Source organism: Orcinus orca, chromosome 6, assembly GCF_937001465.1.
Source record: "Orcinus orca chromosome 6, mOrcOrc1.1, whole genome shotgun sequence".
NCBI classification, from domain to species: Eukaryota; Metazoa; Chordata; class Mammalia; order Artiodactyla; family Delphinidae; genus Orcinus; species Orcinus orca.
The window spans coordinates 17,171,843-17,198,057 of NC_064564.1; the positions used below are offsets into that span (position 1 = coordinate 17,171,843).

Here is a 26,215-nt window from a genome sequence, read left to right on the forward strand (position 1 = left end):
GCCAGCACCGCGGCGACCGCGCGCCTTGGGCAAAGTTTCCGCGACTCCCCCGCTGCCTCCCAGCAGCTCCTCTGCTGGCTCCCCCGGGTTTCGGGAACTGGGCGGGGGGTAGGGGTACTGGGGACAGGCGGGGGCTCCCGGGACAAGGCAGGGCAGCTCTAGCACTCAGCCTGCCACGATCTGTCAGCAACCTCTCATCTGCACGGGTGCAACTCCCGCTCGCGTCCGCCCGGGCGTATTTTCCTTAGCTCTTTGACCGTTTCCCCCGACACTCTGTTTATTTGAATAGCACTTGAGCCTTGTTCGTCCCCACCCCCGCCTTCATTCATATATCCTTGTCTCTCAACTTGTAAACCGCACACAAAACCTGAGTGTCACCAAGTAACTCCAGGAGACTTGGGAGAGCCGTCCAGGGAAACTGGGCTGCTCTCGGGAACGTTTGCACCAAACATAAGTACATGCGGTCACACTCCGCTTCTTCACAAACCTGCACACAGAACCCAAGCCCCGGGAATGAATACGCCTCCCGCAGGCTACAAAAATCTGCATTTAGAGGCAGAATCCATGGAAGCCTCCGCTCCCGCGACCAGACTGAGCCGGCACATACCAGCCGGCAGGGCCGGGCTACCCCGCTTCAGTGCAGGATTTGCGGGCCCTCATCTCACGCACGCACATGGGGTTCGGGCTAAGACCCAGGGCCCGCAGCTTTCTGTCCCCTTTCACCTCCCGGACTCCAGGCAACGCCGAGCGGGGCGCGCGCCGCCAGAGGACGTCGGCCGGGCCTGCCCAGCGCCGGCCAATCCCGAGCGCCCATGCAAATGAGGCTCCTTATCGGGCCGCGGCTCCGCCTTCCGCGGCCCGGGCTGTAGTAACCCATTCATGGGGCAGGCGAGCGGCTGTAGCCCGGCTCCGCAGCGCTCGCAGCCACCGCCTCCTCTCGGCTCCGGGTCTTCCCCTTCCTTTCACAACTGATCCTGTTGGGGATTTTTTTTTTTTTTTCTAAATTGGAGCGGTGGGGAGGAGCAGGGAGGGGGGGGTGGGGGACCAGGAGGAAGGGGAGAGATTAGGCAGCCATCAATCTCCTCCTGTTTCTCCCAGAACAGGTGATGCTTCAAAATTGTGATCACTTTCTTGAGGCAGCGCTGCCACTGGAAGGATGCGAGAGACCTAGGGCGGAGGGCCTGAGGCGGCAGATCTGAACTTGAGGAGGATATAACCCAAACTTTAACTACATCAGTCCGCACCTCACGCGTGGAAGCAAAGGACGGGTTATCTTTTTAAATTTTTTTTTCACCAGAGAGTCTCAAACTTCGGCACTTGATCCCTTTTCCTGGATTGCTTTGGAGGAGACGGTTTGGTGACAGCGTTGGGAACAGTGAGGACAGCGTTGTAACTCATTTTTAAAGCGACAGTAGATCAGACTTTTTAAATGTTTGGGATCCAAGATACTTTAGGAAGAGGACCAGCTCTGAAAGAGAAATCGCTGGGCGCCGAGATGGATTCGGTCAGGTCCTGGGTCCGGAATGTCGGCGTGGTGGACGCCAATGTCGCTGCGCAGAGGTAACGAGACGGCTGCACAATGATTATGCTCGCAATCTCTCGCTTGTTCGCTCCCTCTCTCTCACTGTCTTTCTCTGTGTGTGTGTGTGTGTCACCCCCGTCGCTGCTCGCGCTCGCTCTCTCTCCCCCGCATCTGTCGCCCTGGCCCCGCGCGCTAGGGCTCGCCCTCCGGCAGGCAGATCGCTGCAGTTAGGGGAACACTTATCCCGCAGCCAACACTCGAGTTTCTGAACTGTCTGTATGCCCCACTCCTTCCCCACAGACTACTCTTTGGGAGGAAAAATAACAAAGTAGTATCTGATGCCTCTTAGCTCAGCCCCTAGTTCTGCGAGGCGGGCCCAGCCAGGAGCAGAGCGTGAGGACCGGAGCCGGCAGCGGCGGCCGCTGGAGGAGAGCCGGCTTCCCGGCGACTCCCGGGTTTCGCCCAGCTGCTTACGAGCGCCTCTTCTCCCGCATCTTGCCGGCCGATTCTTGGAGGCCGAGAGCCCAAGGCCAGATGGTGGCTAGAGGAGCAGGAGAGGCCGGAGCGCCTGCCTGGGAAGGCAGAGCGGCCGGGTGCCCTGGGAGGAGGGCAGGCTGGAGGGTACGGGTGCAGAGAGAAAACAGTGGACTAGATGCACAGAGGCGGGGCTGAGGGTAGAGGAGAGACTTAAAGAGAAAAGACGAACGAGTAACAGTAGAAAGAGTCACGGAAGAAAGGAGACGCACCGCAAACGCAGGGATCACAAGCCTCTAGTTTTGCTGGTCCCTGAAGTTGACTTTGTTTGTGAGCATTCTCCTGCTGACGTAGTAAACGCCTTGTCTAGGCTGCCACCCCATGAAGACATTCCGCTTCCCCTCCCTCACCACCACTATTGCGCTGAGGTTTGTGATCTCCACGACCTTGTCTGCGAGAGACAGCCCCCTTACCCCCAAGACTTCTACCCAGCGCTGACGCCTCTCTATCCACTCTCCTGGCCATGCCCCTCGCAGTCCCGACATCACGCAGAGAAATTACTCCTTTCCAGGCCAGGACTCTAGGTGTCCCGGGTAGAGCGAACCGGGCCGCCACCCTTGGAGGAGAGGAAGCAAAAGTCGCATCGCTCAGGAGACCGGGGCAGGCGGCGGCTCCCTCCCTCCTGCCCGAGCCCGGGGGGGCGCCAGTGTCCTTCAGCAGATGGCACGCCGTGGCGGCGGCTTTCCGCGGCCGTCTGGGGACTCGCTGGGCTGCAGGCTGAGGGAAACCAGGCAGCGCCGCAGACCGGTCTCCACGGCGCAGTTCCCTAGCCGAGCTCCTGAAAGACACCTCCCCTACTTTCCTCCTTTCCCAGATCAAGTAATTGTTAAAGTTGGAACAGGCTGTCCGTTGGGGGAGTCTAGTCAAAATTTTACACCCTTCAAAAGAGGCAGAGTGCTCGCGTCCTGGGGCAGGACGCCCCGCGACCCCAGCGCCCCGGAGCAGCTCCGTCCATCTGCTTGCTTGCCTGGACCCCGAGTCTCCCGTTAAATGTGATCTGGCGGCCAGTTTGTTCCCGGCCGCGACAGGTCGGCAGGGAGGTGTGTGCACATACTCAACACGCTTCAGGGCGCCTGCCGGGTCCTCCAACACGGCTTTCGCGGTCAGCGCGTTTGTCCGGCGCCGCCCAGAGATGCGGCTAGAGCGGGGAGACTCTCGGCCCCAGGCGAGGACGCGCTCTGCCTCAACTTTTCGGCTTCTAGGGGAGGGGTCCTCAGTATTATGTCGCCCGCGGTGGTCCTCGATCACTAGTACTGGTCGAGGGGGATTCTGCCCTGCCACTGTCCCAGGCGCAACTTTTCGGAAGAGCGAGGGAAGCAGGAGGTGAGGCCTCTCCCTGTAGGACCGAGACTTGGCCTCTGGGCTTCCCATCCGCCCCCAGGGGGTTCTCTCCTACCGCCTCTCCGAGATAGCTTGGGGGGTGGTGCGTTGTGGGCAGTAGTGCCAGGACAGGTCACTCCAATGAAGATGAAGGAAAAGGGTCACTTGTTCAAAAATAACGAGGCGCTTAGTCCCCTACCCCTCGGGCCCAGCTCCGAATCCTGACCCGGTCGGCGGCGGGAAGAGGAAGAAGATTGGGGCAGCACAACGACAAGACTTGGGCCGCCGTCTCGGGGGAACCCTCCGGGCTTCGGCCTGCAGTCGCGATTCCTTGGTCTCCACTGAAGGCCGGACATTGAGCTACTGGGCATGAGATGCCCGGAGGCTGGAACGGCTGGCGGTGGCAAAGTCCAGAGTCGTGGGCCCTGCTACCCGACCCCCGTGGCCACTGTGACTCCTCTAAGGAGTCCTTGCTTCTTAATCCTAATAGAAAAAAGCGCCCGAGGGGTTCAGAAGCCTGGACCGGGACATGGACCCTTGACCCTCTGAGATGTTGCGTGGGCGCGTTGGTAACTTCGTGTCTTTCTCTCCTTCCCCGTGTCTGGTGTCCCCCGTGTCTCTTCGTGCGCAGCGGAGTAGCCCTGTCCCGGGCCCACTTTGAGAAACAGCCTCCTTCCAACTTGAGGAAATCCAACTTCTTTCACTTCGTCCTGGCGCTCTACGACAGGCAGGGGCAGCCGGTGGAGATAGAGCGCACCGCCTTCGTAGATTTTGTGGAGAACGACAAAGTAAGCGGAGGTCCCCCTCTTCCCCTCGCGGCCTAATAACTACCTCCTTGCAAAGCACTAAAGATCCCATCTGTCACTCCCGACACTTTTCCGCTCACATCAGCAGGGATGATAAATCGACGCTTCTCACCCCTAGCCCTTAAATCAGTCGATTTCCCCGCAGCTTCTCCCGCCGGCAACTCTCCGCCCGCACCTCCCGCTGCAGCAGCGCTTGTGGCTCTGCGCACCCGGCTTCTGGATCATTAGCAGAGCCTGGGCACGGACTGACGGAGGAGCAAAGTCCTTCCAACTAGAGCATAGTTTAAACGTATACTCAAAGCCGCCAGTGCCCTTCTTCGGGTTATTTATTATTATTATTATTTTGCACCTGCCAGCGCGGCAGGGTGGGTTACATAGGTACAAGGTTGAAACCCATAGCCCAGCCTTGCCCCTCCACCCCCAGCCTTCTCTTCCACTCTGGTTCCCAAGGCAGTGCCTGCCCCTGCCCAGGCCCCGGTATGGGCTCTGGATTTTATCTCAAACGAAGGTGATGTGGGAGGAAAGGAAAGTCTCTTGCTCTCTGGGCCTCCGTCTCTTCAGCTGCACCGTTCAAGCTTTGGAGCCGGCTCTGCCCAAGGTTCTTCTTGAACCCGGACCTGGGTCCCTGAGCTAGCGGCTCCAAGGCTGCGGTCCTGGTGGGACAGGGCCAAATGCTGCTCTTCCAAGTGACAGGTCCCTTCACCTTTCTGCAGGACAGGCAGAACCCGACAGGTTGGGTGGAGCCTGTTTAAAGGCAGCCTGGACATAGTGTCCGGTGGCCCCAGCTCCGGAGTCGCGCTTCTGAGGGCATTTTGAAGGGGGAGGGACAGACGGTTGGAGAGGGTCAAGTGACCGCCAGCCTTGGAAAGTTTTGGAGCTTGGACAGCGGCAGATGCTCCTGCCCTTTGACCCGGACCTGGGCAGGGGGCTGTTCAAAGCTGCCCGGTGACTGGGAGAAAGGCAGTGGGAAGTGGGTTAGGGAAGCCGCCTCTCTCTCCTTTTCGGGGTCTGGAAAGCAAGGGACTCTGTCTTTTCAGGAACAAGGCAACGAGAAGACCAACAATGGCACCCACTACAAGTTACAGCTCCTCTACAGCAACGGTGAGCGCCCTGAGTGCCCGCGGCGCCCGCTTGTTCCTCTTTTCAAGGAAGGCAGTTGACCTTGTCGCGGTCACCGGCAGGCGGGCTCCAGGCCTGGGGAGAGCAGGGCTGCGGGAGGCTCGCTCAGGGCCGGGGGCGGGGGCGGGCGGGTGGTGTTTGCCCCCAGGACGGCTCCGCCTGCGCTCGGGCCCGGGCCCCACGGCGGGACAGGTTTGGGATGCCCGGGCGGGGCTCCGCGGCCCTCACTTCGCGCCCTCCTGCCTCCCCGGCAGGTGTCCGCACGGAGCAGGACCTGTACGTAAGGCTCATCGACTCGGTCACCAAGCAGGTGAGCCCGGCTGTCCCCTCCTCTCGCGGGGGTGGGGGGTGGGGCCCTCCGTCCTGCCCCCTCCCCCCTCTGGCCTGTCTCTGACCTCCCCCTACCCTCCGCGATTTCCTGGGTCAGTCTTCACAGCCCCTCCACAGAAACCCACACTTTGTCTGCTCTGGAAAAATAAATGTTCCCTCTCACTCCCCAATTGTCCTGTCTTTCTGGCTGGGGAGACTCTGGAGGTGGGAGTAGGTGAGCAAAGGGATGAAGAGGGGAAACAATTATTGGGAGATTCAGTCCCCCCCCCCAAATATTCCCTTTTGCAAGAAATAAGTCCTCACCAGGGCAAACTTTTCTCTTACTATTTCGCTCGAGTTAACCAGGCCACAGCTCAGGTTCTGTGCTGCCAGCGGGCGCTCCCGAGGAAGTAGAGGGCAGAGAGAGGAAACCTGATTTTGTGCTTGCTCTTAAGTCCCCTTTTCTTTGTCCCTCCACTCCCTCGTATCTCCCCACCCTGCCCCCGCCTCCTTCGCAGCCCATAGCTTACGAGGGACAAAATAAGAATCCGGAAATGTGCCGAGTTCTCCTGACACACGAAGTGATGTGCAGGTAAGAGCCGTGTTTTCCTGCAGGCTTTGCCGGAGCGCGGGGCAGGTGAGCTGCGCCCGGCGCGCTGGCTCGCATGCGTCTCGGGCGCTGACCTTCGCGAGCGCTGGCGCGCGGAGCGGGCGGCCTCGCTCGGGCTTGCCTCCTTAAAAGACAGATTCTAAGAGCAAATCGGTTGGGAGTCGAACAGGAAACCCAGAACCGCTCAGGATTCCACCCCCAGGCGTCTCAGGAGTTTCCTGTGCTCCGTGGAAGGTCCGCTGTCCAGCGGTCGGCGGCAGCGCGGGGAGGGGCTGGGCAGCCGCGGGTCAAGTTTGGGATCGGGGGCTTTCCCTGAGTCGGTTGCGGTCCTAGGCCCGCCGGTCCGACCCGCTAGGGGTAGATGCACAGGAGGGGCCACTTGTGGAGTTACCAAGTCAAGGTCCTGGAACGACTGGCAGTCTGGGCGGGCGACCACCGCAGGGGATGGAACGGCCCGCTTTGGGGGCGCTACCCCTTGCCCCCCAGCTGAGGCACCTGTCTGTGCCGCAGAAGCGTTTTCTTCCTCCAGGGAAGTTGCTTTTCCTAGATTTCCCGAGCCACGGGAGTTTCTTAGGTCAGGAGGAACTACCGGCTAGAAAGACCAGTCGGGTTCACCACCTGTGGATGGGAGGAAGTGGGGGAGAGGACCCCAACCGGGGAGGTAGGAGGTCTGGAGCAACAGCTGGATTCTGAGGGCCAAGTTGTGAAAGGTGCAGTCTAAGTCGAATTCCTGCACCTTTTCCCATCTTCTCTTCTGAGACCAATCCATTTCGAGTCCTTTCTTCTGCTGGAGCAGAAGAAAATTAAAAAAAAAAAATTAACCCGTACATTTATTCATTCTTTCAATAAATGTTTATTGAGTGTCTGATACGTGCTGGTTATGGGGGAATCCCACAGCAAAGGAGAAAAGCTATAGAAAGGAAACTCTGGGAAGAGGTGGTTATTTTATTATAAAAATTTAAATGCTATTCCATGCACGTTTTTCTTCCTCCAAAATCTCTGATTGGAGAGAAAGCCTCAATTCTTCCTTACTCCACTGTTGCTTCAGTGAATGTCTTCCAACTCCAGACTTTGGGTAATTGCAGGCAGTCTGATTTAGTTTGGACTGTTTTATGGGCAGCTCCCGGCAGCCCCGTCTCCCTCCTCATGCAGTCAGGAAGAAACCATAACAATCAGACATGTTTGTTTTGGTTTTGACCAAGTATTAGAAAAACAAACTTTGCCAACTGCAAAGTTCAACTCTGCCAGTGGCCTCAGCTGAGGGGACTCGAGGCTTCCTCTCCTGAGTAGCTGGGTGAGGTGTGGGACAATGGGGTAAGCAAATGGCTACACCGTTATCCCAGGGCCCCTTGATAAGTACATTCAGAAAGAAAATACAATTCCAAGATGAACTTGCATGTAGTACCTAGGTTAAATAGAACACTTTTATTTGGTTGGCTAAGTGAAAAGCAGGTTTTTTTTTTTAAATTTTTCTTTCTACTTTTAAATGTCTTTGTTTGGAGAGATTATCTTCTTAAAAGAAAACAAAACAAAACCTAAATCTGGCCCATTGTCTGACGAATTATACCTATCACTTTAAATAATACTTGCATGCCCTATCCAGCTGTAGTTAAGGCTGACATTTTTATTTTTTAAGCCCAATCAAATCCTCCTCATTTTATGCTGTTTAAGTAGCAGCATCAATTTTTAAAGCCTCTAGTTTAGTCTGCATTAGTAATACAATATAAAAATTTAATGTACTGTAACTTTTCTGCATTTGAGATGTGGGAAGACGCTCTGCTATTTTCTTCCCAAACTAGAATTTAAAACAAATATTAACTGTGGGTAAATAAATGATCCATGGGATGGGTACTGTGTCTGTAGTGTGTGTGTGTGTGTGTGTGTGTGTTTTGGGGGATGAGCTGGGGTGATGCAAGTATTGGATGCATCTAAAAGGGAAGTTCCCATTCAATCTGTCAGTCAGAGCTGGTTGACTTTTTTCAGGGAAAAAAGTTCCTTCTCTCACATTTTAAGAGTCAGTCATCACAGTCAGTGATTAAGGGATGAATCAGATGCTCTGTTTCTCAGTGGGTACTGCACACACTTAGTTTCATTTGCAAGATGTTCTTGGGCATACCTGGGAATTTTCCTGAATGGTTTTGTGTTCTGTAATCTTTAGTAAAAAAAAAAAAAAAAAGCTCATAAACTGGTGTTTAGCTTTTAGGCGGCAACAAAATAAATCTCTTTTAGGTATAACTTTTCTCTCCTTTCCACAATGGTCTCCTCTCCCCTCTTCCCTGCTTTAGTTCATTTTGCCGTTTATTAGCAAGGAGAAGTCTAGTTGTTATGTCGCTGCCAGCCACCCCTGTGCCCTCAATGCTCAGAGGGTTAAAAGATATTATAATTTGAACAGAAGTCGTCTCAAGGCCTACAGCTGGCTAATAACAGAGTTGTATTGAGCGCGAGCAAACCCCACAGCTGTGACTTTTCGCCACAAGGCGCAGGCTAGACGGGGCCCTAATCAGATGGGCCAGCCGGGCAGTGAGGCCAGTGTCTTTATCGGCCAGATGGTGTGAATTTAGACACTTTTGTTATGCAATCGCAGGGAGGAGTTGGGGAGAAGAAAACAAAACAAAAGCCACCATGCTGTGCGCTTATTTGAGTTTGAAATTAGAGACAGATTTTTGAAAGTTGAGGGTTGAATTTTAAAAACGATTTTGGAGGGGAAAGGGCACACTGGCTGGTCTCGAGCAGGAGTTTGGCTGACTGGACACCCTGTGTCCAGGGCTGGGGCTTTTTTCCTTTGCATATCCCCCATCTTGATCCCTTTCTGAAAAGTGCAGGTAAGATTCAGGATTGGGAGAAAATTTCTCATATTTCCCACCTCCCATCCCCAACTGGCTTGCTTTTTTTCTCTTTCCCTCTCCAAAGACCCCCACGAGGAGACAGGGAGGGTGGAAGAGGCCTGTAAGCAAACTGAGAGTATTTCAGGTAAAAGGTTCTCCAAATAAGGACCAGAATAAAATATGTCAAACCAAGCCAAACGAAGAGCTTTCATTTTCATTCATTAGGAAAAAAAGAGTACTTCTGAGCCTCCCCGTGGTAGTTAGGGACACAGCCTTAACCTAGTGCCAAATTCAGTTGCCTCTTCTCTTTCTTTGTTTCCCATCTTTTCCTATTTTTTCGTCTTGTTCAGTTTTTAAAAATACTTTCAGACTTGGAGAATGGTTTGATAGAAAATAACCCTAAAAAGCCTTTTCACGAAAGTAGCTGAACCTGAAGTTGGTCACTCAGGCTTTGTCTCTATAGCAAAGGAAGGGAGGTTTGAGCTTATTATCTGAGTAATTCAGGGACCCGGTTCTTCATGTCACCTCCCCACATCCTGATCCCAGAGCGATTGTTTGGGGTATGTGGGTTCATGAATGTCTTCTACTCTCCATTTCCCTTTGCTTATGTTACTATTGCTGGCTTGAGGACGGAATGTCATTTAAGAAATGAAATAAAGAATAACTAGGACATCTTGATGAGACCTTTCTTTTTAAAATAGAAAGAAAGAAAGAAAAAAAGAATTAGCTTTGGCTAACCAAGAGAAATTTTACGAAGAGCTCAGATGGGGTGAATACAGTCCACTCCTATACTTTTTATTCCTTCACTATTATAGTCCGACAGCCAAGTGTCTGCTACATCTTTTCTGGGTGTTAAAGTTAGAGCTTATACTTAAATATGTTACTGTTGGAAAATGGAAGATTGGGTCCTAAAGTTTCTCTGCATTTTTCTTGGAGTATCATTTCCTTCCCTGAGTTGATTCCCCACATTGTATTACACTGGCACCAGGCTTACATTTTTATCTGTTTTTCTTTTCCTCCAGAGAAAGTCCCCATGGAAAGCAGCTGAATTCAGCTGAGCAATTTTGCAAACTTACTCGGCCTCCTTAGAATCATTCCTTCTCAAGCTAAATAGATTGCCACATCCTGAGAGTGCTCTCTTGTAATTAAATTGTACTTAGAATTGCACACAGATTTGGGTTAGGTTGACATGCTGGTGATGTCAAAGAGGAGTCTAGTTAGAAGGTCTTCAGATAACTAGCATGTATAGGGCTTTTTGAAATTGTCTTGCTAAGAAAAAAGGTTTGCCTGAGTTGCAAAGGTATTATTCTGCTGACTTAAGCAATAGAAACAGGAGAGCGGGGAGACAGGGATGGTGGCGGCAGGAGCAACGGGTGGGGTAGGGAGTTGGGAAGAGAGACAAAGGTTCTGGGAGAGCAGCCGATCAGAATTTTTATTGGTGTTAATCTTGAGATGGAAATTTTAAAAGTTAAGACCTAATATAATTTCAAACGCAAACTTATTTCCGCATCCCAGTGGCGAACTCTGGTATTTAAAAAACTTGAGACAATTTTTCTTTTACTTCTTACTAACTTGATTAAATGTCTTACAACCTCATTGTGCCCATTGGCTGAAAGTTTTTTTTAGCATCTCTCAAGGATTTTTAACTTTTTGAGAATGGTAGAATCGTTCACTGAATAATCCACACATCCCTGCATGAGAGAGATGGACTTAAAATTTTTAAAAAATATCTGTCTGTTTGTTGGTAATTCTGTAGAGGATCAGAGAGGGCAAGTGCACTGCGCAGAATCAGAAAGCAAATCTAAGACTGGGATGGTGTTAGGCCTTTGGGTCCCTGCTGCCACAGTGACTTTGTCTTTTCCCTAATCTGTCACCACTTTCGAATCGAAGGATGCCCAGGGAATCTCATAGCCTGTGCCCTTCTCAAACCTAAAAGAGACTCTGAAGATAATCTAGTCCAAGATTTTAATTTTATAGATAAGCAAGGCAAATCCCAGCGGGGCAAAAGAGATTTGACTAAATCCATGCAACTGGTTAGTGACAAAGTTGGGTTAGACGCCAGAGCCCCGATTCCCACTTTACCGGTCCTTCTATCGTGCTGCATCGATCTTAAACTGTACAGAAACTATCACGGGAAGGGCAACACTTACATAAATTTGGTTATTGCTAACATTTATGACACATATTCTCCAACTGGTGTGGATGATAATGCTTTTCTTATAAGCCATGTCAAGGCTACATCCTTCACCAGCTCCTATTCATGGTGGACTACATGCTTGGAGGAGCCGAGAGGTATTTAGAAGTCTTGTGGTCCTGACAAGCAGCAGACAGGCAACACAGGGATGTGATTTTCCAGTGCTTCCGGCCACCCAGCCTCCCTTGCCCTTTTCATATTTGTTCTCTTTAGGTCCTACGGAGCCCTTCCCATCTGTTGTATTTGCTCTAGGGCCCCCTCTTTCTCTCTTCCTCTCAGATGATTCCATAAGCATTTCGTGGGTATCTACCTGAAACCCAGCACTTTGCCAGTGGAAGTCTTGGGACGCAGAGTTTGCAGGATGGGGCTTCCGTGCCGAGTCCCATTTCTGTTCTGGACTTGCTGAAAATTATTGGAGATATCACTTTACATCTCTCTGCCTCATTTTTTCCCCTATTTGACAAGGCACACCATAGTTCCTGTCTTCTTTCTTCATCTTTAGAAAATAATGGAAATGAATGAATGAATAAATGGTTACAAAGTACACTGAGTTCTCTGAAGAAAGATATTATATAACTAAGGTTTATAGTAATCCAGGCAGCTACTTGGGGTCTTTTTCATACATTTTCCTCTCCCCTGTTCCTTCAAGTATTTGTTAAGACACAAAGATCTAAAAATATATGATAAGAAATACAATAATAAAATCATTCATCACGGAGCTGGAGGTGACGTTCTGGATCTTAAAATCCAATTTTCCATCATTCAAATTATAAATATAGCTCTCAGAAAAGTTGTGATTTTCTGAGAATGACCCAGTTTATAAGTCGTAGAGGCAGAATTTGAATGAAGAGTCTGGGTTTCAAGTTTAGCGTTGCTTTCGAACATGGCCATACATTCATGCTTAAACAGCTGATAGTTGAGCAGTTCCCTAGGACGTACCCGTTTTTGTGAATGTTCTTACATTGTATGCTCATTGTGTTTTCTTGATTTTAACGCATTTCTCTTACTCTTTTGGCCCCTCCCCAATCTACAGTCGATGTTGCGAAAAGAAAAGTTGTGGCAACCGAAATGAGACTCCTTCAGACCCTGTCATCATCGACAGGTAGGGGGAAAAAGTGATTTAAAAAAAACTGTTTCTGGTTTCTTTCCTTTAGAATCTCAACTCTGAGTGTGGATCACTGGGCTTTGCCGTAAGGTTGGTTTCATTTTATCTTCAAGGCTTGGAGCTGGTCCAACATGTGTTTTCTTGTTTTGGTTGGCCTTTCTTGGAAGAAGTCAGAACCTTCCTTTTTGAACATATGTCTCTAAATCTATGATGGGATTATTTTCCAGGTGCACTGACTTAAGCCTAATAAGGCGTGTGTGGATGGTAAAAGATGGTAAAGGATGACATCTCTCCCATCTGGCAGGATAGGGTCTCAATCAGTTTCCTAGAAGAGGCAGTATATCCCAAGTTACGCAGTAACTTTCTTATCATTCTCCGTGATTGTGCTGTTGGGCTTGAAGACTGTCAAATTAGATTATGGTTTAGAGGATGATGACAAGCTCTCTGTTGCACTGAGGGAGATTCCTTTCTACCATAGAGGGTTGCATTCTGGGTTCTATGTTTTGTTCAGAGTGGGAAAGATTCTTTGGGACAAGATGCTAATTCATTGAAATGTGATTTCGGCATCCTCAGCTGTATGTTTTTGTGATTGGAAACAGAACTTACAAACCAATGAAGGAATACCAATTTAACTTCCAGCAATCATGTAATTTTTAAGAAATCCCATATTCCCACCCCTAGTTTTTTTCTCTTTCGTTAAAAAACGGAATAATTCCCTCTTGCTTCTTTCTCTGGGTTTTTGTGTTTCTAGACAGGTCCTGAAATGGATTGGAGAGACCACAGTCTCCAAAGTTGTTATTCCAATATTCCAATGAATTCTCAGTTGGGAGAATGGAACCTCTGGCATTCTTCCCAGAAAGCCAGCTTGCTTTCTTCGTGGAAAGTATAGCATAACCCTAGGAATGAAGAGGCTGGAATTCTGATCCTGTCCTAGCTTCTGACGTTGGACAAAGCACTCAACATCTCTGTTCAATAGTATCGTGAAGGGTATACCTGGAGGGTATGGCCTGTTGCTGTAGGTTTCAGAAGGTAGCTAAAATATCCATGGCAGTTTTGCAGTATTCTCGGAGATCTTTGCAGGGTGATGATAGACAAATAGAGAATGTTTGCTGGATGTATATGCTGCCGGTCTTAGGGGGTTCAGGTGACATCAATTTAGGGAGCTCTGGAATTTTTTTAGTTTTTCTGAAAGCGCACAGAAGCTTAAAATTAATGAGTTGTAAGAACTCTTGGGGGCCAGCTGTCTTTCTCATTTGATCGGTGAAAAGACTGAACTCGGGAACAGGGACACGACTTGCCCGCGGTTGCCCAGCTGGTTGGAGCAGAGTTGGCCCTAGAACACAGCTGTCCTTACTTCTGGCCTGTGATCCTCTCACTGCCACAAACTTTTCCTCCCAGCACTCTCTGTCCCAATTTATGTGATCACACTTGACATGATTTCCCAACTTCCTAGGATGCACTTGGATCCCCTGGGGAATATGGAGCCCATGAGGGCAGCCTAGACACGGATGCCGTCCTTTCCAGCGTGTCCACTGAGCTCACTAATCTTCATCTAGTCTTTTTTTTTTTTTTAACTCACTTTAGCTCCTCTTTCAAGAGGGTACTCTAACCTCATGGTTGTTACATCTTTTCTTGTAATCAACAACCCATAAACCAGCTTTAGAAATGTTTACAAACCCGTAAATGCTAACCTGCACCTCACATCTCATAAGCACACATCCTGAAGGCTCTGCACCTAGTAGCAGTTCTTTCTCTCAGAAACTATGTAGAACCTGAACTCGGGGAGAGAGCCGAACATGCTATACATAATACACACGTTCATGTACGTAGGTTTTTGGCATCTATGGAGAGGAAAGATTCTCAGGTTGTGTACCTTCATTGTTTGTGCTAGAATGCTTTAAATTCTTCTGGGAAGGTGGAAATTGTATTTTAGCTGCGTCTTAAGGAGCTTTATGTGACTGTGGCATTTATTTTTACTAGCCTGTGCACCATAAAACAGCCCAGCGATGTCTCTGCATCACTTGAAATATGTGTTACTTCCGAAATGTTGTGCATCTGCACATGGAAACATACATACCAAAGGGTGCTATAAATTGACCCGGATCAAATTTTTAGAGAACTCATCTTATTATAAACAGATGCGTTGGTTCGGCTTCCTCGTTGCAGGGATCTTGTTTGAAGACACTGCTTGTTTCTTCACCGGAATCTTGCTTCTTGCTCCTGTCTTTTGGGCATTCCTTTGCCTTCTTCCCTTCATGTGTGGAAGGGAAAGGGGATCGAAGGCAGGGTTCCATTTGCCGGAGGTGGGATGGGTGTGTTGTGTCCTCCAGGGCTTGAGCGGTGCCTCTGGTCCCTGGGTTCAACACCTGCCGGCTTAGAGATGTTGAGATGACCCATGAGCACCAAACGGGTGCTAAGTAGTCTGTTTTGGATTTCCTCTGAGTAAATATGTAACTCTCTTCTTTGCCCTTGTTCCTATAACGCCAACTAATTATCTCCTCCCCCTACTCGCTCCATCTAACCAGATGCAGTTAATTTACACTGTCTCTCTTTGAGTTTTCTCACGCAATAGGCATGTTCCACTCTGGCTCCAGGGAAGCCTGTTTATTCCCTTGGAATTGTGTATGTCCGGGGGAGGGGAAGGGGAGGATCAAAAGTGGTTCCCAAATATTCACCGCCAGGGATCCCTCTTATTTTTTCCTTTGGTGAGCCAGGTTCTGCAAGATTTTGCCTGCCAAGCTGCAATTAACAAGTAATAATCCAGCTGTAATTTCATTTTTATTAACTGAAGACGTACAACAGAATGGGAAGGAAAAAAATCTCATTCCAGAAATGCCCTTGACCTCGGGACTTCCCTGGCGGTCAGGATGGTTAAGGCTCTGCGCTTCCACTGCAGGGGGCAGGGGTTCGATCCCTGGTCGGGGAACTGAACTAAGATCCCACACGCCACACGCCGCAGCCAAAAGAGAGAGAAATACTTGAAAATTAAAAAAAAAGAAATGCCCTTGACCTCATCCATGACCAGTCAGAGTTTCTGATCTGGGCCAGAACCACCAGTGTTACCACACTAACTTGAAGGACTGCCAGCTTAAACACGAAACAACTTGACTTTTCATTTAGCCCACGTGGCCATGTCTTGGGCAGACATTCCATCGCCAATAGGCTGTTTGAAATATGAAAAAGAGCTTTCACAACCTCGTGGACCCTTAATTGAAAATCACTGGATTGTACAATAGGGCGTCCCATCAGAGACTGAGTTCTCCATTTCCTAAGACTTAGCCCCAGCCTGGGAATATTTTTTCCCCGTCTAAATGACTCCCTGCCTTAATCTCTCTAGAAACATAAATTTAATTTTTATTTTCAATTGTCTTTTCGGCATGCTTTTGTGAATTCTTGGGCAGCCACACCCCTCTCCAAAAACCCAGGCCAACACACAGCCCAGCAGGACTTGCTGCTGAATCAGGGGCCTCCAGCAGAGCCTTCCTTCTGTGCAGAAATGCGCGCCCAGAGCGGCAGTAGGGTTTATTCATTTTGAGTGTAAAAATTCAAAGTTCCTACCTGAAGAAAACTCAACAAAACAGAACAGAACAAAAGCAACAATGAAAACATAATCCATACCAAGGTCTTCAGCCTACACCTTGTGCATAAAGACCTCTGTGTGGTCAATAAAAATAAAAGGGCTCAAACGGATTTACGTTGGTGGTTTCAGAAGGAAGCACTAATTCAACCTTGTTTTTCATGGGCTGTGCTTTCTTTAGACTCTCTTTTCTCTCTGAAACTTCTTCTGAACAGCTACCGCATCTCTGGGCTCAGGAGACTTTGGTGGTCCGTGGGAAGAGGATTTTAGGGACAATCTCACAGACTTGGGAGAAGGAAAACGAGTCTTCACCGTTCCTGTTCTTGCAGCCCCATGAAAAGTCAGATGGGAGGAGGGGACAAGAGTTCTTTCTGAATCTTTGTAGGCTGTCCCTGCCCATGTGCACACGAGTATGATATTTTCTGTCAAAGGGCAGCTCCAACCTGTTTCTCACATGCAAAATATCCCAGACTTTGGTCTTCGGATCCTGGACTCCTATATTTATGAGCTCAGCTTCCAGAAGGACTGTTTTAAGTTTCTGTAATTTTTATTTTATTTTTCAAGAAGCCAAACAAGCATCAGAATGATCTTCATTCAGAAGGTTTACACAGAAATACCTGGTATTTATTTGCCCATGAGGCGTTTTCCTGATATTATCTCCCTTTTAAAAACAAATTTTTTTCAATTGTGGTAATATATATATAACATAAATTGACTATCTTAAACATTTTTAAGCGTACAGTTTAGAGGTATTAAGTACATTCACCTTGCTGTGCAACCATCACCAGCATCTGTTTACAGAACTCTTTTCATCCTCCCATATGGAAACTCTCTCCCCATCTCCCCCTCCCCCCAGTTCCTGGCAACCACCATGCTATTGATACTTTCTCTATGAATTTGACTCCTGTAGGTACCTCATATGTTACTGTATTTGTCCTTCTTTGACTGGTTTATTTCACAACATGATATCCTTAAGTTTCCTTAATGTTGCAACATGTATCAAGATTTCCTTCATTTTTAAGGCAGAATAATATTCCATTGTCTGGTTGTACTACATTTTGTTCTATTTGTCTGTCAATGGACACAAGGGTTGCTTCAACCTTTTGGCTACTGTGAAAAATATTGCTATGAATATGGATGTACAAATATCTCTGCGAGTCTCTGTTTTTAATTCTTTTGGGTATACAGCCAGAAGTGGAACTGCTGGATCACATGGTAGTTCAGAGAACCATCATGCCATGTCCATAGCAGTTATGCCATTTTACATTCCCACCAGCAGTGCGCAAAGGTTCCATTTTCGCCACATCCCAAATTACTTGTTATTTTCTTGTTTAGTTTAGTGGGTTTTTTTTTTTTTTATCGTTGCCATCCCAATGAGTATGAGTTTTTTCTTTTTTTAGTGAAGCTTTCTCCTGCTACCATCTTGGAAGGCATCCTCACCTGCTGCTTTCCCCCACTCTGGTCCAGGCTTCTCGTTTGCCCTCCCCCTGCCATCTGGCACATCCTCTTCCTGCTTCTCTCTGCCTCACCAGCTACCTTGTTCTACCAGAGAAGTGTTTGGTTCCTCTTTCGTCTGGACCACACTTCCTATTCCTCTCTCCGTGTATCGCTTAACTCCAGAAAGTGTTATTGGTGGAATGGGAGCTTTCAGAGAATAACTGTGGGTAGTGAAGCCCTTATGGACCTTCCGTGCACGCTAGAGGGTGTGACATTAATCCTGAACACCGGAGTTTTTCTTTTGCTTAATTTATCAAATGAACTCCGTATTGATCTCTTCTTGATTTGTGGTGTAGATTCTGCTTTTAACCCCACTGTCCCTTTCAGCATAGAAGCAGTATTTGGATAGTAGTGAACTGTAGGTCAGATTTATGTCCACAAAGCCCAGTGGATTCTTACCATCCTAGGCCACTCAGGCTGGTTTTCGGTTGTGACCACTCCCTCCCTCTCCCTAGAAATGGACAAATCAGATATATCAGTAGTGACTCCTCCTGAACGAAGAATTCTGTCTCTGAGAAGGATGGATAAGAACAATACTCAACATTTATCTAACATTTAACTGGCACTTATGGTATGCTGGGCACAGTGCTAAGCAATTTGTGCTCACTAACTAATCTTCAACAGTTGAGAAAAGTCTTAATTTTACAGAGGAAGAAATGAGTCTTAAGGAGGTAGTTCACAAAGCCAGCTTCCGTGGTGAAATTGGAGTGTCGTCAGCCGGTGGAAGTTATGGAGAAAAAGGGTTTGGTGTAATAGAAGGAGAAGCTTCCCAGAATTCAGAGCTGTTGAGGAACAGGAAAACCTGGTGAGCATGGTTTGAAGACCTCCTGATGGGAACACTAGAGAGAGGATCGGTTCTCTGGGAAGTGGTGGGCATCGCCGGCCTCTGAAGTATCATTTAACTCTGAGATTGTGCAAGTCACGTGCAACGGTGTGACAGGTTTGACGGAATATCGGTCCCCAGAGAGACAACATGATGTAGCAGGAATGGCCCTGAACTAGGATCAGGACACCTACTTCTGACCCCAGATCGTTCACTAACTAGCTGTCTAATGTCATGGAGGTCACGAGCCGCCTCTCTGAGCCTCAGTTTCCCTATCTGTAAAATGAAGTGCTTTGGATTAATGGGTGAGCTTTACATTACCTTCCAGCTCTAAATTCTCTGCTTGTAGCAGAGGCCCGGGTTTGGGTGTCAGGCATGCTCATTCATCATCCTTGCTCACCAATAATTTACAGGAGCTATTCACATGTGCCTTCTCTGCACAGACTACTGGGCATAGGGGAGCCCAGTGCTGGGAAGAGTCTACAGAATCCTGGCCTTGGGCTTTTTTTTTTTTTTTTTTTTTTTAGTGAAAATTCCATTCCCTCGGAGAGGTTTAGATGTTCTCACTAAAAAACGCAGATTATTTAACCAAAGTGAAAACATCATTCTTTCATGTTCTCCTTCCTTTGTTTTCTAGTAAAACCTTTGCTTGTTTCTTGGCCATGTGGGGGGAGATACAGGTAGGAGAAGGGACTCTTCTAATTTCTGGTGCAGAAGAATGTCCCTTTGGGTTGAGACTCTTCATTGGATGACAACCTGAGGCAAGTGGGAAACAAGAAACAAAATTCCCTTTGAGAAAATCATTCTCCTCCTCCTAATTAAAGAACTGAAAAGTTGTGATCTTCATTTCTGTAATTGGTTTAATTTTTAAGAATTATACTGTCTCCACTAGACTGACCAATCTTCCTAGACTTCAGAACTTTAGCATTTGACACAAGCTAGCCTAGTTGTCTATACATCGATTCACTCCGTCATTCATTCATTGAGTAATTTTTTCTGTTGTTCAGTTATTAAGCTAATATTCGTGAATCCCTGGCACTGAGAGGCCATCAGGGAATACCACAGGCATGGTTCTGCGCTCAAGGAGCTGACAGTTTAAATAATCACACAGAGAAAAATACATTTGCAAACTGTGAAAGTGCTTTGAAGACTAGGTGAGTGAATGGTAGACAGGTTTCAACTTTCTAGTCCCATCATTTCTTTCTCTAAGAATCAACATGGAATCAAAATGTTTGTCCCATCAAACAGACCTCGAATATGCCCCCCGTCTCCCTCTGCACACATCAGTCCAGCCTGGAATCCCCACCGCCAACTCTCTGCCAATGTAAATCTGATTCCCTTTTCAAGACCTTGTTTAGATTCTACCATTTGAAACAAATCAATTCTTGTAGCCAAAGTCTTTTCATTGACACTGTCACATATACTCGCTCTCATTAGGATGTATGGGTATTGTTATCTTTTTCCCTATGTGGGCTTGCCTTACATTTCCAACTATATTATAATTCTTGGATGTCAGACAACATATGTCACTTAAGTCTTGACTCTAATATCATTAGCTCTGTGATGGTGTTAATAGTACTACCTCTTCCATTGAGTTGTTGTGTTAAATCATTAACGTGTGTATGGTGCCCCTACAGTGCATGACAGAATAGATGCTGTTAAAAAAGTCATAGCAATTATTCGCCTGTGTCTCTCAGTGTCTAACCAGTGGCTTGGATACCACAGACACTCAGTAAATATTAGTTGGCAGATTAATCTCTGACTGCCAAGCATCAGAGAGTTTGGATGACGGAGTCTTTTGCCAGTTTATACAGGACCTTTCTTGTAAGTACCTGTATTTGACAACTGCTTAGCAATCTTACCCCCCAGGGGCAGAGTGCTACAAAACAATGCCAGGAAGAGAGCGCTAGCGTTGTAAGGCAGAATGAACCATTCAGGAAATATTTATCTAGGGTCTGTCGTGTCATGGATGTTGCAAGGTGCTCTTAGGGATAATAAGATTGAGTAGACACAAAGCTTTCCCATCAGAAGCTTACAGTTCAAATGGAAAAAACAAAAGATGTGCAGAAATAACTGTGATGGAATGTAGAGTGTGAAAAGTGCCACAAAAGATGTAGAGATAAAAACTCTGGAAGAACTGAAAGTGGGAAGATGAATTTCATCTAGGCAGCGGTGTATGTGGTGAGAGCTGTAACGTGGACATAGGCAGGTGAGGTCAAAGGGCATTCTAGGAGAAGGAAAGCATGCAGGAAAAGGCATGTGGAAGGGAAAGAATTCCTTAAATCTGCTCGTTATTTTAGAGGTGCACGGATATGTGTAAAGGGGGACAGTAGGAGAGGTTGGAAAGATTCTTTGGGCCCAGATTTCCGAAGACTTTATATGCCTTTACAAAAGTGTGTTGACATTGTTGTGTTAGCAGTGGGAAGATATCAAAGGATTCTGAGTAGTACAATGAGATGAATGTAGGGTAACCTATTCGGAAGACATTACGATAGTTCACAAATGCGTTTCTTTTCGTGGCTCTTTGGGAATATATGGGTTTACCTGCCAAAGCTTGGGCATTATTTCCATCACCCTATACCATCAGGGATTGGGAAGATGGGCACAGGCTTCAAATTTTGTGAAATAAAATGTTTCGGTTTCTGATTTTGTTTCTTTCAACTTCTTCTGGACATGTGAGCCTTCCTCCACCAGCAGCAGCTGGGAATCAGTTTTTTCCTTGCCAGATACCAGTCACGGAGGTGAAAGGCCCATTTTCTCACCTCTCCACACCCCACTTCCCCTCCCCCAATATACCCACCACTCCAAAGCTTCTGCTGGTGTTGCCAGTCGTCCCCATGAGTATGCGTCCTTTGTTCACTGGAAAGCTCAGATCCTTTGCAAAGAACTGCTGTTGCACCATCTGGCAATCTGTGAATTTTTCAGTAGCCTGGATGTTTGTGAGAAAGCAGAAACTCGGAGGCCAGACCTGAACCATCTCTAAGTAATTCTTTAGAAAAGAGGGAGAAAGACCAAAACCAGTTCACCTTTACTAGCATCCTCTCATTCAAAGCACTTGTGCAGCTCCCCTGGATCAATGCCCATTGAAAGTCAGAGGGCCAGCTGGATGTAGGGGGTTGTTCAGGACAGATAATGGTCCACTTCAACTTCCAGCTTCTTCCTCATAAAATTGTGTGATGTTGATTAAATGGCAGGTTTGCCAGGAAGTAGATGAGTCCAGAAGTGGAAGAAAAGTACTCTGAAATGGTGCTGTGCTGGAAATAAGAAATAGATATTTGTCTATAAGAAAGGTATCTGTTTCCAAAGTTGTCTATCTGGCTTTCAGGGGAACAAAGGCCCCGGAACCTTACCCCGGAAGTCTGGGTAAGACTACATGCTTACCCAGAGAGAACTTTCTAGAACTTCCAGTTCTTTTCTCTCCCTTTCTGTTTGAGCAAACAGGGCTGGATAAGTTCTTCTGGGTCTATTTTTGACCCAGCCAAGAGGCTACCAGACCAAATGGCTGGAAAATAGGACACATATCCCAAGGAGCTGACAAGGTCGTTATCCGCAGATGATATGCAGATTTAAGGATTACCCACTAGGGCTTGACTAGATTATCTATTGACTGAAATCTTGTAAAAGTTGTTCCTTTTGTGACTCTGTTCTGTGCTGCACAGTGACCTAGAGTTGCATTGGAGGAGGTATTTGATCAGAAAGGAAAGGTGTTGAGTGACAAGATGCCCAAAGCATGTTAGGCAGCCAAGACCCAAGTCTATAGGGAGTCAGCATCTCATCAGTCTGGACCAGGTAATTAATTAAATGATTGTCCTCCAGAAAAGTTCTGCTCTAATCTTAACCTTTCAGCCCCCTCAAGACCACCAAGGAGCCAGAGCTGGTGAGAAACACTGCAGCTGCTCCCGTGTAACAGGAGCTTTCGAGAAGGAAGTAAGGGAGAAATTCCTAGTCCCACTGAAATAATGGCAGGAATGGAAGACTTTGGAGGGGTGGAACCATTGGATTCAGGCCAACACTTTGGGGTTAACACCTCCATTTTTTTTTAAGGCCCATAAGATGATGGGACTTTTAAAAAAAGAGAACTTGCAAAATGGTGGAACGCTTAGGGCCACTGCCCCTCTGAATGCTGTTATACGTAGCCCCTTCAATAAAACCTCTGAGGTGGGTCGCCATGGAGACCAAGAATGAGCCTATTTTTTTGTTGTTGGCTTTGGGTCCAATTTGCACGATTGCACAGGATATTTTCATGATTGATTTAAAGCTAAGCACATGACTCATGATGGCTAGGTACTGGCTCTGTCATCCCATTTCAGATGAGAAAACCCACTTGAAGAGCAACTACTCCAGGGGCTGTGTAACAAGCAGGTCAAAGACTCAGTTGGGATTAGAGACAGGATCTCTAGCTCCCAAGACAAAGCTGGGATGGTCTATGAAAGCTGAGGGAGCGGGCGGGAAAAGCTATGGCATTCACGTCGATACACTGCTGCCGTCCTGCAAAGCTTCTAACCAGACTGAGCTTCGGAGGACTCATCCCCTTCCAAGCCAGGGGTCAGACTGATGGCATTTTAGTTGACTTCAGTAGTCAGTTTGTACGGAGCCAGTTTCTTCTGTGCAAAAGGCTTTTTCTTACTCCAGAAGAGGTGAGGTTGTACGGAGGACATAGATTCATGACCCGTGGGTCGAGTGTTTGAAGTGACTATTATTCCTGTCGTACGATAATGACTGTAGAATAATCTCAGACCTGGGTTTGACTACCCTTTTGCCATTCATGCATTCACCCATTCACTCATTCCTCCCTCTCACTGAATCTGGAGTTGCCAGATTTAGCGCATAAAAATATAAAATGCCCAGTTAAATTTAAATATCAGATAAACACGAATGAGTTTTCTTTTTAGTATACATAAGTCCCAGTTAAATTTGAATTTCAGAAGAACAACAAATACTGAGAAGTATGAGCCTTTCTCATGCAATATACTTACACTGAAAAAGTCTTCGTCGTTTGTCTGAAATTCAAAATCACTTGGGCGTCCTGTATCTTATCCGGCAACGCTGCCTGAATCCCAGTTTCTTATCTGAAGAATAGGGAAGGCAGGGCTGCCTTACGGTGCTGGGAAGGGGAGAGAGATGCGTGAAGGAGCTCGGAGCCCCAACTGGCCCCAGGGCCAACCAGCACGTGTACGGTCCCTCCTGGTAGTGTGTTTTCTGTCTCCACCTGGGGCTTGTCACCTTTGCCCCACATGTCCGTGTGGAAGTTGATTCACACTTAGGAGATTCAGTTTGGAGGCTGAGAGGTGAGCAGGAAGCTTTACTGGGAACCAGCAGCATTTTGGGGGCCCCTTGTCGTTGCCAGTTTCTGCCCCGCAGCCCCGTGTTCTGTCTCTTCTCTCTCTTTTGTCACCTCTCAGTGCCTTGGGCTCATGTCCCATCTAGTCCCTGTTTTATGGACTTGTCGCCTCCCCGGCATTGCTTTTGCTTCGAGTCCACTGTCCACCGTCTCCTGTTCACTCTCTGCCTTTCCTGAAAGCCTTTGTTCGGTCTTTCCCCGAGTCTCTGTCTTCAATGCTTCACACATGTGGGATTGTTTAGGCTCAAGTGATAAATTGCATGAAGTTAAAGGTAAAAGGGAAGCTCCTCTCTCCCGACTTGGCCTGGGCTGACGTTTGAACAAGAGCCAGACTTTGCTTCGGTTTAACGCGAGCGGTCCACTTGGTGCTTGCCCAAGTCAGCGTAGACTGGCTCATGCATTTTATCATCCAGATGTTGAGTCGCAAGATGAAGTATAACCATTGTGTAGACATCTATCTGGGTAATTTAGTGAACTTAAAAAAAAGAATCTAACTTTGAAAATTTGATGTCATGTCGAGTCAGCCTGTGTAGAAAAAGGGGCAGCAGATTTAAAAATTCCTCTTCTGCTTCTCTCGCGCCCCACCCTTGTCCCCGTCTACCTCTTTCACCTTTGTTCACGTTCTTTTTCCTTTCTGCCTTCACCTTTAGGGTCTCCCTTGCTTTCTCCCCGCCTGCCTTGCGCTTTTTTTTTTTTTTTTTGGCTGAGCTGCGCCGCTTGTGGGATCTTATTTCCCCGACCGGGGATCAAACCCGAGCCCTCAGCAGTGAAAGCGTGGAGTCCTAACCACTGGACCGCCAGGGAAGTCCCTGCGTTGCTTTCTAGTGGTGGGTCTGAACTTGATTCCAACGCAGGTGGTCAGAACTATTGCCGTGAGCAACTTGTCCCTAATGCCTTTCTTTCTGATCCTTCCTTCCCCCTTTTCCTTCCCTGATGAAGAGTGAAATGCTGGTTTTACTGTAGGTGTTCCGTTTATAACTGTGGCTTGGTGGTTTTCACTTCGAGTGGAGTCCACTGAGCTTGTAAATTGTGTTGGGTCAGTGAGCCCATAATGAGACCTCCGAACCCAAACTGTGCCAGTCTGCTGGGATTTTATTGTTCGTAAAGCTCCTTCCCTGGGGAGGGATAGAGTCATTAGGTGCGCACTGTGTTTAATATTTGGTCATGACAGGAAGCAATAATTTTCTATTTTTACAGTGGCTTCTGAGTTTTTAAAGCAATTGTCTAATTCCCATCACTGCGACCGGAAGCAAATAAACCAGACATTGACATAAGCCTATCCTGTGTATGGTTTGGGTTGGGGCCCATCTCCTTTAGCATCTTTCTCCTCCCTCTGCCTGAACTTCTGACACCTGATGGCCGCCACCACCTACACATGGGCGTGACTCACGTGGAGCCCCCCCCCCCCCAGCTCTTCCTTGTCAGGTAGAAACATTCTTTTGCTAAAGAGGAAGTGGAGCTGTGGGCTTCTCTTTGAGAAGCCCTGCCCTGTCCTTTAAAACACTCCCCTCTTTAGATGAGAAAAGTGCTTGAAATTTTAGATGAGAAAAGTGCTTGAAAATTTTCAAAACTGGCTCTTCGCTGAGAACGTTCTCCTCCTTTCTTAACCCCGATCAGGTAGGTGGTTTGAGTGTGACGCCTATTCTGAGAATTTCCAACCTAATGCAGCACCAAGGAAGCCCCAAGTCAAGGTGTAAGGTCTCCTTGCTTCGTGAGTGTGGGGATGCTTTAGCTTAGGAACTTCTACCACAGAGCCCAGGTTCTGCAGTAAACCTAAGTACTGGCAGACTAGAGCAGAGAGAGCAAGTTGGTGAGTTTGCATGATTTCTATCCCTTGGGACAGTCCGACCTGTGATACTGGACTACTAGGTGGCAATTTCCAAGGGCATGGGCTCAGCTGCTCCCCAGCTGCTCTATAGTTAAGGCATCCACAGAGGCCTTAACTAGTCGTTACCCCATAGGTCATGGGGCCAATGGCCCACTGACTTTTGGATGGTAGCCTATCCTGACAGCGGGATTCTGCGATGTCAAGGGTTGAGCAGAAGGCCAGTTGTTTTGAGACCCATTCCATCTGTAGACTATCTTGATCTCTTCAGCATTTTTTTTTCCCCTAGTAGGAAACTAAAAACGAGGCGTCAGTGACATGCTTCTTGGGGAAGTCACAGCCTACCATTTTTTCGAGTTTTACAGAGCTTAGCGGGAACCAGCTGGGCAAAACTGTGTCAGAAAAAAAAAAATTGTCATGTTGGATCTGACCTGCAAAACTGTGGAACTAGCTCTCAGCTGTTACTCAGATGTGATGACCTTGAGAAAAACTTCTGAAAGCTCCCTGGCATCTGAAGCCTAAACTTGTCGCACATTAGAGAGTTCCAGGCAAGGTGCGGAAACCTTGGCCTAAAGGCAGACAACCCGACCCAGGGAGTAAATGAAAGAATCTCCTTTCCAAACTGAAAATTTTGCCCACCTCTCCTCTGAACTATTATGCCTGCAAAGGGGGAGGATGCCTAATACCTTCCCAGAATTCTGGAGTTCTAAACTGCGCCCCCCTCCGCCACTTTGTTTTTTAACCATGGAGCCCACTGATGGTCCAGGGAATCCTGTGGGTCTATAATACTGTTGGGGCTTATTGTCTG

General features: G+C 47.8%; 1 protein-coding gene across 1 annotated transcript in view; it reads left to right on the top strand.

The window, feature by feature from the left end:
- Window positions 1-860: 860 nt before the first annotated feature.
- The window catches only part of EBF2 (EBF transcription factor 2), a 194,202-nt gene continuing 168,847 nt past the window's right edge, over window positions 861-26,215 (top strand). Inside the window, exons 1-6 of the mRNA XM_004270678.4 lie at window positions 861-1,560; window positions 4,008-4,164; window positions 5,220-5,283; window positions 5,556-5,611; window positions 6,129-6,202; window positions 12,273-12,341. Coding sequence (XP_004270726.1) covers window positions 1,430-1,560; window positions 4,008-4,164; window positions 5,220-5,283; window positions 5,556-5,611; window positions 6,129-6,202; window positions 12,273-12,341 — 551 coding nt within the window. The 5' untranslated portion in view covers window positions 861-1,429. The remainder of the gene's footprint in view (window positions 1,561-4,007; window positions 4,165-5,219; window positions 5,284-5,555; window positions 5,612-6,128; window positions 6,203-12,272; window positions 12,342-26,215) is intronic.